A 17,215-nucleotide genomic window follows, 5' to 3' on the forward strand; every position below is an offset into this window, starting at 1 on the left:
TGAGGATGAAACAATCACAAATGTTTCTAATATTTTCTGAACAAGGAAGTGAGATGTTAGCACCTTTTTTTTCAGTACTGTATCTACGATTATAGCATCTGTTGGGTAGTCTTAATTTCAAGCCTTCTAGAAAAAGCAGTATATTCTGATTTGAGAGTTTCTCCCACATGGTAAAAGTAAAATGTGAAATTTCAGTAACTGGCATGAAAAATTTTGGTAGTATCCAGGAAGTTTTCAGAAACTAGTGTTTTCATATAATATGGAAGTTTCAATGTTTTGAAGGTTCAGTAAATAATGAGTATACAAGAGTGAAGTCTAAATTACCCATACAGAAGGGTAACCCTATAGCCCACATGTCTGGATTCATGTATGCAGATGGACAGATACACTTCATTTCTCCTGGGAAGTTGAGCTCTAAAAAGCTATCACTCAGAACAGACAGTTTTATGATTGCATGAAAAGAAAAGGGAAGATGACGAAGTTGCTATAAAAATGAAAGGCCTTTTGGAGTATTAACAGCTGAAAACATTAAGATTTCAATGAAGAAACAAAAATCAGCTTAAAACTGCAAATTAAAAAGAAAAAGAAAAAAAACTTGTGCATAGGGTTTGAAGCATATGGACACCCACCCAGCTAGCAATGAGGGCAATGGGAGCCCCAGACTTTAGCTTATTAAAGATGACCTTTCCCCTCTCTAAAATTTCAAAGCTGACGTTTCAAGTGCTGAGCAGACTGTGTGCCATATGTAACATGACCTCAGCTCCACTCTGCCTGAGCACTGATGGCATCACTAATGAGAGGTGAAAGGTCCTTTTCTTGCAGCTTTTTCAGAAATCCACCAATTCTTGCCTGTGAAGTGAGGCTCCTCCCTCCCCTCCCTTGGTTTCAAGAGAACGGCATTTAATACACAGCCTCAAACCCTTTTATTACCGTCAATTTGCTTATAGCCATAGCCAAATGGCAGGATGTACAATCACATGCAGAAGAAAATATTTATTTTGACTCAGAAGGCAAAGGGATTAAGAGAACATTGTATTAACCTTGCCTTTCATCTGTTTTAAAGGGAAAGTCTCCTGAGGCATCCATTGAAGTTCTATTTTTTAATAAAGAGTATCAAAGGCTTTTAGGAGACCAGGTGTGTGTTTAACTGAGAGGAGGAGAGAAAGGAAAGAAGCTTCACGAGAGAGAAAAGGCAGTTTTCACAAAGCTGCTTCAGAGACTGCAAAAAGATGTATGTGCTGGAATCTGTTGCAGGCATTACTAACAGCCAGCCTCCTTCACTGTCCCCCCACCCCTTTTTTTCTGCTGCTTGGAAACAAAATAGCTTTTTTTCCAAGCAGGTTGTTATCATATTCATGGCATGGTCAATTTCCGTTTGCCAAGAAAATATTTAGGCTGATCAAAGAAATTAGAAAATCGGCTGAATAGAAACAGACGTTCCCACAAGAGAAGCGCTTCTCAATGTGAAGAGGCAGGCAGACTGCAGCCCACCCAGTTACTCCTAGGAAATAGGTCTCCTGCCAAAGGCGGAACTATAAGGCCACCTGGATTCTACTGGAGGGGCTACAGAAGAGTCAAGACTTCACAGGAAATTCAAATAGAGACTGGAGTTTGAGGCGCTCTGGCGGCAGACGTGGATGGAGATGATCGGCTCTGGTATCTATGTACAAATCAGGAGGGCCTTTAACTTTGTCCATGAATCCAGAGCGACCTTTCAAGGCAGAAGATAAGTGAGTCTGGGATCCTTTTGTTTTGCTTTGCCTGGTTTACTACGCTCATGGAAAGGCAAGAACACATTATCCTGGGTAGATGACAGAGACGTATGTACTTTTGGAATGCAGGGATAGCTGTTTCACCCGCATTAATACAAGTTCAGTTTTTTTGATGTGTGGATTTGTGTGGAGAATGGTTGATAGTAGTTGTCTTTGGGACCTTATTGGTCTCTGCGTGTGCTCCCCGGCCAGTTGGTGATGGTAAATGAGAGGGTCTTCCATCCCTTTGCTGTTCCTGGGCAATGCGCGGCCAAACGCATTGCCACTTGCTGCGGCGCTTCAACGCGAATGACTGGCTGGGGTCGCGGCTTCCGGCCGCAGATTCCACGAAACCGAGAAGCCAGCTCGGCTTAATGAAAGGAGATCCCGAATCCCCCGCTCGCCTCGGGCAAATTGAGGCACCTTATTTGCCAGCGAAGCGACGCCGTCCTTATCCCAACGCCTCCAGTTTTTGGAGGGAAAAAGTGAGGGAGGGATGGCCCTAAAAGAAGGCGATTATGGAGACAGCTAAAGAAGCCAAAGAAAACTCCCTCCTCGCGAGTCCCGTCCGGGGCTACGTGGCGCTGGCGAGGCCAAGGTGGGCTGAGCGGTCCCCGGGCTTTGGGTCGAGAATCCGCTCCGCTACCCCAGACCCTTCCCGCCGCGCGCTCTTCACTCCGCGGACTCGGCCGAGCAGATTTTCTTTTTGTTGTTGTTGTTGTTTCGGTTCCTGCCAGCCAGGCGAAAACTCCTTTGCCAGGAAGACAGCGCCCTCTTTCTCCTCCGGCCGCGCCGTCGCCGGCCTGCGCCGGCTCTCCGCTCCACTGACCTCCCTGCGCCTCGTTGTGGTCCCCGCCCTTCAGGCCCCGGCTCCTCTTTCCTCAAGCCCCTAAGCCTGTGGGCCCCATGCACCGCCCGAGGGAACAACCCCAGAGATCAGCGGGCAGGGGCCGAAGCCTGCCCGCGTCCCGGCCCTCAGGCCAGCCCGGCAAGATAGCGCGACCTCTGGCTACAAGCCTGGGCAGAGTCGGCCCCGGCGCAGACGCGGCGCCCGAGAGCTCCCGCACAGCCCCGGGAGGGAGTTTCTGGTGCAGGCGGCGGGGCGACGGGTGAGGCCCAGCTCTGCGAGACCCCGCGCTGCGAGCCAGCGGGCGGGGCCGCCAGCACACCGGGCGGTGAAGCCTCCCCGGCGTCCGGGCGCGGATACTTGGCTGCGCGCGCACACCTGGCACAGCGAGTTATACTGAGGCTCAGGATCAGTCCGCGAAACGTGGACCCGGGCCTGCACGAGGGTTGATGGGTGAGGGTGGCGGGTGAACTTGAGCAGAGGTAAGGAAAGATCTTACGGCCTTCTTCCAAATCCTAAAAGCGTCCCTCGCAGCCCGCCTGCTTGCTGGCAGCCTCACCCTGCTGGCTTCCAGGAGGGCTTTGTCAGGCACTGCAGCGGTGTTGGTCCTTGTTGCAAAGTCCAAGCCTAAGCGAGTGGGCGAGACGCGCAGAGGGGCATGGATGAGTGGGCACCTTCCCAGCACCCTCTACCCAGTATCTCTTTTCCCACTGCTCAGAGGACTGGTGATTCAGACAAACGCCGCTCGGCCCTTTTGGGAACAGAGGCGGTCGAGCTTCTGTCTGCGAAAATCTGGATCCTTTAGAACCCGAACAATATGCTCGTGTGAGAATGCAAAACAGATCTCACGGCGTGGGTATGCACCGACTGAGGTACAGGCCTGAAGTGCTCCCACCCCCCGAATTCCTACCCGCTCGTGGGAGCCACAGGGGTAGTTTGCTTCAAGCTGACCCTACTGTACAACACAGGCGGCTCCCAGAAATGCACTAATTGAGTCACAAACCACTGGCCGCCACTAACAAAGCGATCCATCTCAGCAGCTCAGCGCCCAATTTGTCCTCAGCACTTTCTTCCGCAATTCAGAAGCATTATCTAGTTTTAAAAAGTATCACGGCAGAGACGTGGCAATTATCCTGAGCTCGGGTTACACTAAATGGCTTAGGCTGAGAAATGGAAGAATATAAATGCCGCGAACGTGCTGATTGCCTCGCTGCCGAGCCTGGACCGGGGTAGGGGAGGCGAACTAGGGCTTTCGGCCGGGGAGAAGGGAGGCAGGCGCAAGTTCCCACTTGTGGTCGTCTCCGGGTGGCACCAGCGAGAAAGGAGTGTTGGCCCTTTATCTCCAAAGGCTAAGGATTCCCAGCGACGAATCCCCAAAGGTCGAGGGAGGTCATATCCCAACATGACCAGGCCAAGCTTCTAGTCTCAGGGTCTGGGTTTTGGGTCAGGAACAGGTTGGGAACTTCAGGCACTGCTGGGATGAGGAACAGGAGAAAGGTCAAGGGTTAGTGAATGAGATGGGGGCGGGGGGGCGGGACGGAGATTCCAGTCTCTCTTCAGGACACCCACTCTACAATTGGGCAATTGGGGAGGAGGAAGGCATTGGGAGAAAACAACCCGAAGGAAAGAGAAGCTGGCTCTTTGCAATGGGAGAAGGGGTTCACTCCTGAACCAGGGACAGGCCTGCGCCTGGGAGGACGCTGTAGGGTGGGAACGCTCGATAACTGGAGAGTCCCAGAAACCACCAGGCCTTTCCGCACCAGGAAAAAAAAAAAAAAAATCTGCTCTTAGAATCTTCATCTCGGTCCACCAGGGTGAGTTTGGGCCTGGAAAATGGAGGGAAAGAAAAGAGAGTAGCGAAAGGTTTTCGGGTTGCGGCGCCCCGCGTGCAGACGTCTGCTCTCCCCAGCCGCCCTGCCTGCTGTGGCAACCACGCTGTGCGCGTGTCTTTATCCTTCAGCTCAAACCAGCCCCCACATCTTGAAGTAATCAGCAGCCGAGAAGAGACTCGTCCCCCTGGCATCTCAGGTTAAAGAAGGAGGTCCAGGAAAATGTGGTAGAGCCATTACAAGAAACCCGAGCCGCAGTCATCAGGGACTCCAATTGCCATCGCATTAGGATTGATTAGAGACCAGCAGTACCGTAATGACCCGGAAAGAGGGGCAGCCGGGGATTATTAATATCAGAATGCGGGGGGGGCGGGGGGGCAAAGTGGGGAGGGAGAAGTTTCAAATTACTAGGATTTATATGTAAGTGCAGGTTTACCTGAGGAAACCAGATAGTCAGTGAATCACGCTAACGATAAATCTAATTGCATTTCAAATTTCACGAAGCCTGATTTTTTGGAGAGTGGAGTAAAACCATCATGAAACCAAGCCAATATCTTAGTTTTTATAAACACGTAGTTTTATAAGTTTATTGTAAGAATTCAAGTGAAGAGATGGGGAGGGGTGCTAAATGTCTGCTTTCCTTATCATTGGGCCTCCTTACCATTTGGACTCCAAATAGCTTGATTTTTTTTCTCGTGGGAGTGCATTTTTGAGTCGCTTTGGTTCTTCCCTCCAGGGATATGGGGCAATGGAGTGGACATTTTTTCAGAGCCTGCAGAGGAGTAATAAACCAAAATTTAAGTGAAGCAGTGATACCTGGGTAGTGGTTTTTGTTTTTTGTTTTGTTGAAGACATGAATGATCAGGATCCCAAGGAGATGTGGAGAAGAGAGTGGTTTGTCTCCTTCCTCCAAATATGAGCCAAAACAAATCAGCCCGGGCTGAAATGCAGCTCACTGGATAATTAACTCCATCTTTCCAGTCCACCCTAACTGTTTATTTAGTGTCACCCTGCATTACCGTCACTAGCACTTTCCTCTGAACAGGAGGAGCTGCAGGCTTTCACCTCCCAAAAGGAAATTCTTTTTAGCTTAGACAGATGTGGTATTCAGGATGTACATAAGTTGAGAAAAAAAGTTGATTGGAAATCCAATGGAAGATAAGCGGTTTTGGAGAGTTTCATTTCATAAACCTGCCCTAAGGAGGTATTTTTAAAAACAGGGAATGGGGGCGGGGCGCAGAGTCCCTTAAATTCTTAAGAATTGTTTCTTGTGACAACTTGGCTCCACTTTCCAGAGAGGTAGTTGGCATCTGATGTTGAGTAGGGTCTTCTAGCTCAAACCTGGCGATTGGTCAGAGCTTTCTCAGAGGGCAGTTGGTTAACCCTTTTCTCCCCTAGGTGGCCAATACACTTTTGCCCGCCCTCCGTGCAGGCCACACCATCTATTGTCCGCCCTCCACTCCCTGTGAAAGGTTGTCGCCAAGTAAGGCCTACTACACCGCCCAGACTTGAGGGTCTACTTTCAAGAGAACTGCGCTGCCTGAGTGGGTGACATAAGCACACTCTGTGAAACCTCACAGCGCCCAGTCCCGGAGAGAAAAAAACGAGCGCCCAGAGCCGAGGGGAAGGGAGAGGAAGGGAAGGAGGAAGAAAGAGGAAGAGGAGAAGAGGAAGAGGAAAAACAACGAGAAAGAAGAGAAAGAGAGGAAGAGAGAGATAAGGAGAGAGAATGAGAAACAGGTTCACGTACAGACAGAATGAACGAGCGTCCTCTGTCAGATGGAGAAAAGAGTTAGAGACACACTCTGGGAAAGACCGGCCGCGGGGACACACGTAGAGGGAGAGAGAGGATAACTCTTCCAAAAACACACACCCCAGCCCTGTTCCCCTCCAATTTGAGCTCCCTCCCAGCGTTTGACCCTCAGTTGGTACATCAGTCTGTGTGTGTTTCTCTCTTTCTTCCTTCCCTGACCTCGAGACAATACGTAGATGGTATTTTCGGGAGCCGCGCGGGGCGGCAGGGTTTCCAGCGGCGAGCCAGGCTCACAGCTGGCTCTGTTTGTCCAGGTGTGGGCGGTGGTGGTGGTGGTGGGGCGGCAGTCGCCCTGAATCTTGGGCCAGCGCAGCGTTTTCGCACCAAGGAAGTAGGAGGCTCTGCTCTCGAGCTTCCCGCTTCCAGGAGAAAACTTCCTCCCTCCCTCCATACATAAATACACTTGGGGAACAGACAAATCTTCATTGTTCAGAAATAAGCTGAGGAGGCCCGCATGCTCCCCTCAGCCAGGCAGAGCAAGGCAGGGAGGGAGGCGGGGGCCGCGCGGATCCGGTGTCACGTTGCAGATTCCCACTAAAGATAACGAAACGTGATCTATTTTTCAGAACAGCAAGTGGATGGGAAAGAACCTTGACAACACAAAACTCATTTACTAATGGACTGGTTTTGGGTTTCTCTTCTCTGAGTCCGCAAATCTCTCTGCCTGAGCCCCAGGCCTATTCAGACCTCGCGGGGAGCGGCGTCCCCCAGGAGCAGGTGGGCTGCTGCTTGGGCGCCACGCCGGCCATCGAAGCCGGAGTTCCCAAGGGTCGAGGGCACCCGGAGTTTCCGACTAAGCAGAGGAAAAAGAATTTTGGCACTTCAGCCCGGATCTGGGGAGTCTCCGCACTGCCCCAGAGCGATGACACGAATTTATTGAAGAAACACCTCTCTATGTCCTCCCTTTCCAAATATTTGTAGGTAGAGTAGAATCCTCACCGTCGTTCTGGATGGTGAAAGAATTCCAAGAAAGCGGCCCGGGAGCCCCAAAGTATCTTGCTCCAAGCCAGAAGGGAAACAAGTGGGTCCCAGCTAGGGGTGTTTGCATCAAGGCCTACGTCAGCCCAGCCGAGAAACCCTAGCAACCGCTAATGCTGTCCCACTGAATGCTTTTTCATCGACTAATGCGCACGCGGCCGTTACCTGCACAGAGGAGGCACTGGAGAGCCGAAACCTAGCATCGGGCGCTCCTTGCCAGCGGTGTTCCCTCCCGAGCCGCGCTGCAGCGAGGGCAGCAGCCAGCTGGCTAGAGTTGCTCGTTTCCTTTAAATCTCCAACGCATCTCTGCTTTTCGTGCGATTTGCATTGACAGCAAAGGTTTTATGTTACGAGAACAACTCAAACCTTTCTGTGTGCGATTTAAAATGGATCATTTGGTTTAGGTGGTTTGTAAATTCATGTCATTTTACCTCTTTCAGTGGTTTTCAGTGAAAGGTTCCATTTTGGGAAACCTTATATATCCGAGCCAATAATTAAAACAATTGGTTCCCCTAACCGAGGGATCGAAATAGCAGGTAGACTCCTTGGTATGAAGCGCATAGCTCTTTCCCTTTCCAGTTACGCGATCTATTGGATTAAGCGGGAGGAAAAATGTTGGCCGGCCCAGTCACGGCCTCTGAGGAAGAGCACCTCTTCTCTTCTACCCGGGTTCCCACAATCACAGCTTCTACACGTCGTCTTCCCAGATGACGGCAGTGTGTATAGTACGTCCTGGTTCCTTTTGAAGACAGATAAAAAGAAATGGGCAGGTAGGTCTGGAGGAAGCCGGGGGAAAAAAAGGTGGTAGTATTTGTGTCTAATTGCCATCTCTCTGCTCTCTGTCATCCTCTGTAAATTTATACCTGCCCTTATTTGTCCAGGCTATGCCTCATTTCCTTATACAAAATTGTTAATTACAAAGCAAACCCCATACTCAACATACTGTTTGTCTTCTAAGAGACGTGGTTGTGCTTAAAGACCCTCCCCCCCGCATTGTAATTGTGCGCACTTGCTCCAGACTTTAGGGTATTAACTGATTTTTAGAGCCGGGTTTAAGCCTCCGTTCCGGTCCGCACACAGCTGCCATGTCAATAAGGACTGTTTTAAGCAGAGGCATTCCTTCTGGGAGGACACTGCAGCTCCTTAAGACTTCATGTGAAACATCATAAGCACTAAAATAAGACAGTGAGGAGAAATTACCAGACATGGCTCTGGGTTTAGCAGTGCCAGGCTTCCAGTTTAGAAAGTCATTGGGCATACTATATGGCAGAGGCTCTTTTGAAAGAATGCACACTTATTAAATGCATTTTTTAAAAAAAGCCTAAGGTAATGAAATATCAGCATCTGCTTCCAAGATCTAATTGCATGCAATAAGCAAGAGTTTCAAGGATGCAGAAAGCATTATGTCCAGCCGAGAAGCAGCTTCCTGTCTACTTGGAATCTCCCATGTGGCAGCCCTGAGGTGGGAACGCTTTATGAGTTTAGAATGTATGTTGCAGGGTGCACTGTACTGGGTGCATCATTTTAAAACCAAATTAATAATAAAAGGGGAAACCCAGACACTGCTTCTCCTTCTCCCACTTGCATCCCAATATGCAAAAGGTTCTGTAGTTCTGGGCTCTTTGGCTAAAGGAATCAAAACATATTTAAAGAAGACAAGCCAATTTAAGGAGCCTACAGTTTGTTCTTCACCACTCACTAAGAGGGCACATTGAAATCAAAAGCATTTTTGAAGTGTACTTAGAATTCTGTTTTGAACTTATCTAATCAGAGATAAGTATAGTCATAAAGTCACTCTCCTTCCACCATTTGGCTTCCCTTATCTCCATGCATTGTTCTTATCTCCTGCTAGTCTCAGCTACTGACAATAGATTATCTTTGTTTAGAGAGGCTAATTGTCTTCAAAATCTTTTTAATAATTGCTTTGGAACTAGGTGTGCAAATGAGGCTTAAGATAATTACAACTTCATTTGTTTGTGCAGTTTTACTAAGCATTCTCCACACATAAACAAAACAGCAGATGATGGGACTTAAATTGCAGTGCATCTCTCATTCCCTGGCAGCAAAATAGGCCAGCATTGCAACACACACACACACACACACACACACACACACACACACACACACACCTCTTTATTTAATCTTCTTGGAGCCGCTGTCGTCCTCGCTTTGAGGGCAGTGTCCCTCTCAGAGCAGGGTAAGGATTATGTTACAACCGGACGGTTATTGGAGCCGGGCACAGTTTTATTTAATTTACACCACATCCAGCGCCTTTCGTACGAGGTTCCCAAAGCATTTTTGCTAATAGCAAGTAAAGCCTCTCGGCATTCCTCAGTAGCAGAGGTGGCACTGGAAAACGCAACCGCACAGATAGGGAAATTGAGTCGCGAAGCTTCAGGAACCTGCTGCTTTCAATCGCAGTACATTAAGATACCAAATCACAAATGAACGCTCGGAGTCTCTAGGTGCTCAGCAAGTATGCTCTAAACAGCTCTCTGCCTGGTCTCAAATCATGGAGGTCCTTTGTGAACCAGGGAAACGGTGTCCGACTGAGAGTACTTGTGCCCTTTGGAGGGTGGTGTGCAGCAGTGCGGGGAGGACAGTGGAAGTTGGTGGGGGGAGGGAGGAGGAAATAGGGTTGGACTGCTCGAGCTGAAGCCAACCCGAAGAGAAGCCACTCTTCCAGAGGCTGCATGCGGGGACCCTGGTCTGCTCTTGAATTATTTATCGCGTTCCATAAGCTATTCATCAATCCATTATTTATTCATTCCAACATTAAAGTAATTAAATATGAGCTCACCGGGAAAGGGCAAGTCTGCAAGGGATGAGGACAAGAGTACAGAGGGAGAGGGGAGGAATTAAGGTTTGGGGTCATTGATTTGTGCGGAGTTGTGCGCGACTCCCCTTAGGTGATACTGGCGACGGGTCCCGCGTTGCAGGGTCCTGACGCGCTCACCTATTCCCTACCTCCCCACACCTCCGCAGCGCAGCTCCCTCAGACCCCAACTGGCTTCCCACCTTTCCTCTTCAACTCCTCCCACCACTCCCTACCCGCGCAGCCCCGGCAACACCCCCAACCCCCAGTTCTGCAGCCTCGCCCTCCCCGCGCTGGGCGGTGCGGCCGCGCTGGGCGGCGCGGCCTCTCTGCCCCGCCGGGCGGCGCGCTGGCTGGCCAGCCCCGGATAGGCGCTGCCGGCAGCCAATCAGAGTGCCGGGGACGCTGCGCGCTTTAAGGCCGCTGCGGGGAGAACAGAAACCAAGTTCCCCGGCAACTAGCAGCATCCACCGGGCGGGAGGTCGGAGGCAGCAAGGCCTTAAAGGCTACTGAGTGCGCCGGCCGTTCCGTGTCCACAGCGTCCCCTACTCCTCCGCCTTCTCTTCCTTGGCCGCCCACCTCCAAGTTCCGACTCGGGTTTTCGCGTTTGCAAAGCCTAAGGAGGAGGTTAGGAAGAGCCGCGCCCCCCTCCCTGCGGCCGCCGCCCCCTGCCTCTCGGCTCTGCTCCCTGCCGCGTGCGCCTGGGCCGTGCGCCCCGGCAGGCCCCAGCCATGTCGATGCTGCCGTCGTTTGGCTTTACGCAGGAGCAAGTGGCATGCGTGTGCGAGGTTCTGCAGCAAGGCGGAAACCTGGAGCGCCTGGGCAGGTTCCTGTGGTCACTGCCCGCCTGCGACCACCTGCACAAGAACGAGAGCGTACTCAAGGCCAAGGCGGTGGTCGCCTTCCACCGCGGCAATTTCCGTGAGCTCTACAAGATCCTGGAGAGCCACCAGTTCTCGCCTCACAACCACCCCAAACTGCAGCAACTGTGGCTGAAGGCGCATTACGTGGAGGCCGAGAAGCTGCGCGGCCGACCCCTGGGCGCCGTGGGCAAATATCGGGTGCGCCGAAAATTTCCACTGCCGCGCACCATCTGGGACGGCGAGGAGACCAGCTACTGCTTCAAGGAGAAGTCGAGGGGTGTCCTGCGGGAGTGGTACGCGCATAATCCCTACCCATCGCCGCGTGAGAAGCGGGAGCTGGCCGAGGCCACCGGCCTCACCACCACCCAGGTCAGCAACTGGTTTAAGAACCGGAGGCAAAGAGACCGGGCCGCGGAGGCCAAGGAAAGGTACGCGGCGTGCTTCCCGCGACTCGGGCGACCCCAGGAAGCCGTCCTTTCTCCTCCGCCCCCTCCCGCCCCCGCAGGCACCAGCTACCAAGTCCTCCCCGCCGGCCGGAGCCCGTCCACGGGGCGGCGCGCAGGCCCTCCGAGGCGCTGCAGCGAAAGTTCATGAACTCTGAGGTTCCTTGCTAAGGATGGGGCCTCATTTGCTTTGAGCACCCGCGCGTGGGTTTCTCTGGGATGTGAGTGTCGGGAAATATTGGCGCTAGGTTTGGTTTTCATGCCTCCCTGGCTGGCCGCGGCTTGGAGTGGTGGGTGGAGAGTGAGTTTCTAAATCAACGGGCAGTGAAATGTTGATTGGTGTCGCAAGGAAAGGGGTTTGGTGGGAGTTGAGGTTCGCGAACCTCTCTCCTCTTGCTCCCCAGAGGGGTGAAGCTGGCCTGAGACATTGGCTCTGCCCCTACTCCCGCCCGGTTCTCCACTGCTCTCTCGATAGTCTTTTGGATTAGAGGTAGCCTGCTTCATTTCTCACTAGCTGGACAAAGGGAGGAGTCTTTTAAAGATACACCAAAAAGAGAGCTTTGGGGAGAGTTGGCGCTGTATTTACTCCCCGGCGTCCCAAATTAAGAAAGGGTTGATCCTCACCGTGCTCGGTCGCGCGTGGCCCGGCACTGCAGCCCGTCGGTCTGGCTGACGGCGCCGCCTGCCCAGACGAGGAAAGGGTCTCCAGTCGCAGCCTTCTCTCTCGCACTAGAGCTCACAAGGCAGTATTTTTAAAATTGGTCTCTACCTTCCCCCACCTCGGGGCAATACCTTCGGCCGCCTGGGCAGGCTCCTTCCGTTCTCTGTAGAGTTTTGGACAGAGATTCGGAAGAACGCTGGGGAGGTGGCTGTGGCGGGGAGAGCGCTCCGCGAAGCTAAAGAGTTTGGGGGAAATCTGAGCGCAGGGGCCGGTTAGGTTTTCCTTTGTTCGCTTCCAAGACTGGGGGCCGAAGATCTTGCTTTCTTTCTTGTCTTGGTGGAAAACCAGAGCCAGGATAAATTCTGCTGAAATGGGCTTGCCGGGAGACAGAGACTGAGGATTAGGGGAAAGAAAGGAGACAGACGGGCGCTAGGAATCGGGAGGACTGACGAGCACTCAGAAGGCGGAAGCGGCGAGGGAAGCGAAATCCTGATGTTAAGCGGCACCGAGTGCCGGGAATGACGCCCCAGCGCGCCGCGCCCGTTGGCAGCCTGTGCGGGGCGGCGAAGTTTACCCTGCCCAGAAAGGATGGGTTGGAGTGGGTGTTGGTAGGAAGTTTGAGAGGGGGACCCGAGGGGCTGAAGAGTTAGCAAGTAACACAGGAACAGGGATTGTATGGTTGCAGTTAGCCTTTAGTTACAAAACGGCCGTCCTATAAGCCAGGCCCGAGGGCCGACTGCAGATGAAATCAGAGACTGGCTGCGCTCCCTGTGTTTACTCAGGTCACTGGGCCGGGCTGGGCACCACTTCCCATGACCTGTCCTGTGTCTCCAAAACCACTAGCTCTGGGCTGGGGCAGGAAAACGGGATGTTTAATTGTCTCCTCATATGGGAACAAGGCAATGGACTTGATTCACCCCAAACATTTGTGCATTGGACTCTGTCCCCTATCATTTCTTTATCACCAATATCTATTTATTGAAAGATTTTCAAAGTTACATTTAAATATGTTGCTAGTTTATATGTATTTAAATGTAACTGCTTGAACAAAATTTAAAACATATATTTTGTATGTTTCAAATAAATCCTACTAATCTATCACTTTCTGAAATCTGGAAGAGAAAAGGACCTGGCTCCTAACAGGAGGCTCTGTCCGTAGCTCTCCATTTCTCCAGGCTCCTCTGACTCCTCACCTCCCCCATTACCCTTGGGGATGGGTGGAAGGGTAGAACTCCTCCATTTGGGTTGGTGACAGATTGCACAATGGCCCTTTCCTCCTTCCAGCTCCCCTCCCTCCATCTCACACTTTTTTTTTAACCTTTTTTTTTTTTTTTTTTTTAACCATATGGTGTTGTCCTCTATTTCTTAGGGAGAACACCGAAAACAATAACTCCTCCTCCAACAAGCAGAACCAACTCTCTCCTCTGGAAGGGGGCAAGCCGCTCATGTCCAGCTCAGAAGAGGAATTCTCACCTCCCCAAAGTCCAGACCAGAACTCGGTCCTTCTGCTGCAGGGCAATATGGGCCACGCCAGGAGCTCAAACTATTCTCTCCCGGGCTTAACAGCCTCGCAGCCCAGTCACGGCCTGCAGGCCCACCAGCATCAGCTCCAAGACTCTCTGCTCGGCCCCCTCACCTCCAGTCTGGTGGACTTGGGGTCCTAAGTGGGGAGGGACTGGGGCCTCGAAGGGATTCCTGGAGCAGCAACTACTGCAGCGACTAGGGACACTTGTAAATAGAAATCAGGAACATTTTTGCAGCTTGTTTCTGGAGTTCTTTGCGCATAAAGGAGTGGTGGACTTTCACAAGTATCTTTTTAAAAATCAAAACCAACAGCGATCTCAAGCTTAATCTCCCTCTTCTCTCCAACTCTTTCCACTTTTGCATTTTCCTTCCCAATGCAGAGATCAGGGAAAAAAAAAAAAAAAAAACCCAAACAAACAAAAGCACCCAGGCACCCAGTCTCAGTTCTGGGCAACTGATACGCCTGTTTCAGCAGGCTTTCTTTTTTTTCAATGAACAGGAATTGCAAATCAACTGGATTTTCATTATTTCCTTTTAATTTATATATGGAGAAATGTGTTGTGAAGAGGAAAAGGAAATGGAGAGAGAAAGAGAAAGAGAAAGGGAGATAAAAATAGTGAAAATAAGAGCCTCCAGGCTCGGAAGAGCTGATTACATTCTTAAGGTGAATAGGAAAAATACAATCTATAACTTTCTTTGATGAGGAGAAATTAAGTTTACATTTTTCATATTTAGTGTTAAACAATTTAATGTAGATTAAAAGAACAGTATTAGGAGGAAAAAACAAGTGCCTAAATGTCTTAATGCTCTCTACGTGAGACAGAAATAGACGTGACCATTAGTAATGCAACTATTTTTGTCAAATTTAGTGGGATTTTTTGGTTATTATTTGTTTTCTTGGGTTTTTTTTTTTTTTAATGACAAACTCTAAAAATGTACCAATGTGAAAAAACACTTTCCTGAATGCCATTACTCATGCCCTCAAAGCTTTCATATCTGTAGCCTACTCCTGTTAAGGGTTTCTCCTGTTTCTAGTTTCTAGTTTGCAAAGGTATGCCAACGAATCTGGCAACCTGGTATTTGTTACTAAAACAGCATGTGTTTTCAGGTTTCTTTTCTATTGTACCTAAAGCAGTCTAAATTAAAACTTAGTAGAACACCAGGAGTATGATTCTGTTTCTGAAAGGTGAGTGGTGTATTGCTGTCATTGGGCCCTATTTTTTTAAAAAATATATATATATTTTTTCTTTCTTACTTAATGGTGGCTGTGAATTGCAGGGTACTTTGAAGGCCATCATCTGAACCAAGAGTAGTAACTAGATTAATTATATGACAGACAGAGTGAATTTAGCCTTGGGGTATTTATTAACTTCTATTATTTAGATATGCAATTTTGTTTACCACTATCTCTTCACAGCATTCATACGTTAACTAAGCTCTTTTGTGTTAACAAGTTTATGACAAGACTGTGAAAGTAAAAATAATTTATCTGCTTGAAGACAAAAAAGGGAAGGAGAACAAGGATACAAACATTGTGAATTAATTCGTACAAATAGCAGACCAGCAGGACAGGAGATCTTTTGCAGTGCTGCCAGATAGTGTCTAGAAAAATCCCAGTAATCATGTAGGCTCCATATTATTTTTGCCTGGGGCAAAATGATGTATCTTCTGTATTTAGCTTTTAAAATTAGTGAAACAAATGGCATTATTTATTAAAATTCTACTCAGGATAACAGGATTGGCTTGCTTGTGCTTTGTAAAATATTGTTCCCCAGGGAGAATCTATTTATTTTCTGACATGACAGTTTCATAATTTTGATTTTTTCCCATCTATAAGTGTCACCATTAATATATTATTTCTTTCTTACTCTTGCCTATTTCTGTTCTGATCTAGAAAACTGAGGTGTGTTTGGGGAAATCAAGGCCTTCTTATTTTTTAAAACTGTCAAATAGCTTTGAGTTCCAGGGAGAAATGGTCACTGTACTTAACTATAGACACTTTTACTTATAAAGTCGTTTTTCCCCTCAGTGATGGACAGATGTGCACACCGCCACTCAGAGACCATCATTTGGTTTGGGAGTTCAGGGTCCCAATCTCTCTTGTTAGTGTTTTGGATCATTAAGTCGGTGTTTATTTAAGTCACTAGGGTGTTTATTCTCCCTGTCTTGGGCCACGGAGAAATGCCACCCTCTGCAGGAGGGGCTCTCACAGGGAATCTCCGCACATTCTTCACATTCACTCCCCAAAACAAACACCCTGCACAAAGATAGCTTTCAATGACCCTGACAGGCTTCAAAGGACGCTGCGGAAATCTCTCTGGAAAATAGGAAGGGCCAATTACTTTAATTTCTTACATGCCGTTTCTTCCTGCTCCAGTGACTACCCCCCACTCTCCCAGCTCCGCTTGGGATAATTTTAGGCTCGTGGAAGTTGTGTCTCGCAGGGCGCCCCGGCCCACTTCCTGCTCCCTTAGTTGGTGAATCTTGGAAATGTCTGCAGATCCGGCGAGGAGCAAGAGGGCCGGTCCTGTAAAAGCCCCCGTGATTACTGCTTGTAAACTTGTTAAAAGGACAATTTTCTGTCACAGTCATAAACTCTTTGTAAAACCCCTGGCACTAAATCCAGAGCGCGCATATTCCAGATGTGTTTAATAAGAAATTGCACAATGTGCCTCCTTCCGCCGTCCTCGGCTCAGTCTGGGTAAAAGAGGGAGGAGCAGGAGGAGGTGAGAAAGCTGGATATTGCTTTGAGTTTTTTTGGCAATCATTTCAGAGAGATCATTAGGGGAAACTAACCATATTTTTTTCTTCCCTCGAGGAAATCTTCGAGAACCAGCTGTTAAGGGACCTCCAATTTACCTTCTGGGCGTCGCAGTTTAACTGAATCTAAAGCCACTTTTCGTTTCTCCTCTACAGATGTCATAACGGTAGCCAAAAGCAATGAACAACGGCTTATAAATAAAGTGTTTGTAGGACGAAACCATACAGCATTGTGCCAAGTGAAATGAAAAAAAAAAAAAAAAACCACTCGGGTGATGTTGATTTTTTAACGTTTTAAACCTAAACAGACGATTGTTCGAGTCCCCACTGTCTGCTCGCCTTGACCTCTTGGCTGAAAAGGAAGCTTCCTAAATTCTCAGAGGCCAAGGGGTTTGGCTCCCGGTTCCTGAATTTTTGGCTTAGTGGGTAGGGGCTCAAGAGCCCAGCGAGCTACAGGGAAGGAGAAGGGCACCGCTGGGGCCGGGCACCACCGTTCTTGAACCTGTTCTCTGGGCTAGGACAGCGTGGCCGGGGCCGGACCCCGGGCCAGAGTGGAAGCTTCCAGGAAGAGGCAGTGGCGTTGGCACTTATGGATGAGCTCTGAGCTTGCTGAGCAGCGACCCTTATTAGCGGCTCTCCCTTGTCCGCTGAGGGCCAGTGGGACACCTGGCACAGAACCCGCGCGGAGCGGGCCTTCCTCTGCTCTGTGGCTGTGGCACTGCTGCTGCTGCACCGAACGCGGCGGCGGCTGAGGCTGGAGGGGGCTTCATTTCTTACTGCCTCCCCACCGCCTGCAAGTCTTTGGCAAAGTCCGAAGGCAAGACTCCAGATTGTGGATCCAATAGAGGCTTGTATCCTGCGCTTCTCTAGCGGCAGAAGAACTGAAGATCTTTTCCTGTCATCCGCGCACTCCGGAGGCTGGAGGCTGTTC

At 49.8% G+C, this 17,215-nt stretch overlaps 1 protein-coding gene across 1 annotated transcript; it reads left to right on the plus strand.

Annotated features, from left to right (window-relative positions):
• The first annotated feature begins 10,476 nt into the window (after positions 1-10,476).
• On the plus strand, positions 10,477-16,545 carry SIX1 (SIX homeobox 1). Its single transcript, XM_032180403.2, has 2 exons — positions 10,477-11,324; positions 13,370-16,545. Exons 1-2 carry the CDS (start codon positions 10,765-10,767, stop codon positions 13,662-13,664), a joined length of 855 nt encoding a protein of 284 aa, XP_032036294.1. The 5' UTR covers positions 10,477-10,764; the 3' UTR covers positions 13,665-16,545.
• The last annotated feature ends 670 nt before the right edge of the window (positions 16,546-17,215 follow it).

This window comes from Hylobates moloch, unplaced genomic scaffold (genome assembly GCF_009828535.3).
Source record: "Hylobates moloch isolate HMO894 unplaced genomic scaffold, HMol_V3 SCAFFOLD_16, whole genome shotgun sequence".
Taxonomy (NCBI): domain Eukaryota; kingdom Metazoa; phylum Chordata; class Mammalia; order Primates; family Hylobatidae; genus Hylobates; species Hylobates moloch.

Excerpts from the sequence above, each read along its gene's own strand:
- SIX1 (XM_032180403.2), top strand. The coding sequence starts at position 10,765 with ATGTCGATGCTGCCGTCGTTTGGCTTTACGCAGGAGCAAGTGGCATGC. Across the intron at positions 11,325-13,369 it reads GCCGCGGAGGCCAAGGAAAG|GGAGAACACCGAAAACAATA; the intron begins GTACGCGGCGTG and ends TCTATTTCTTAG.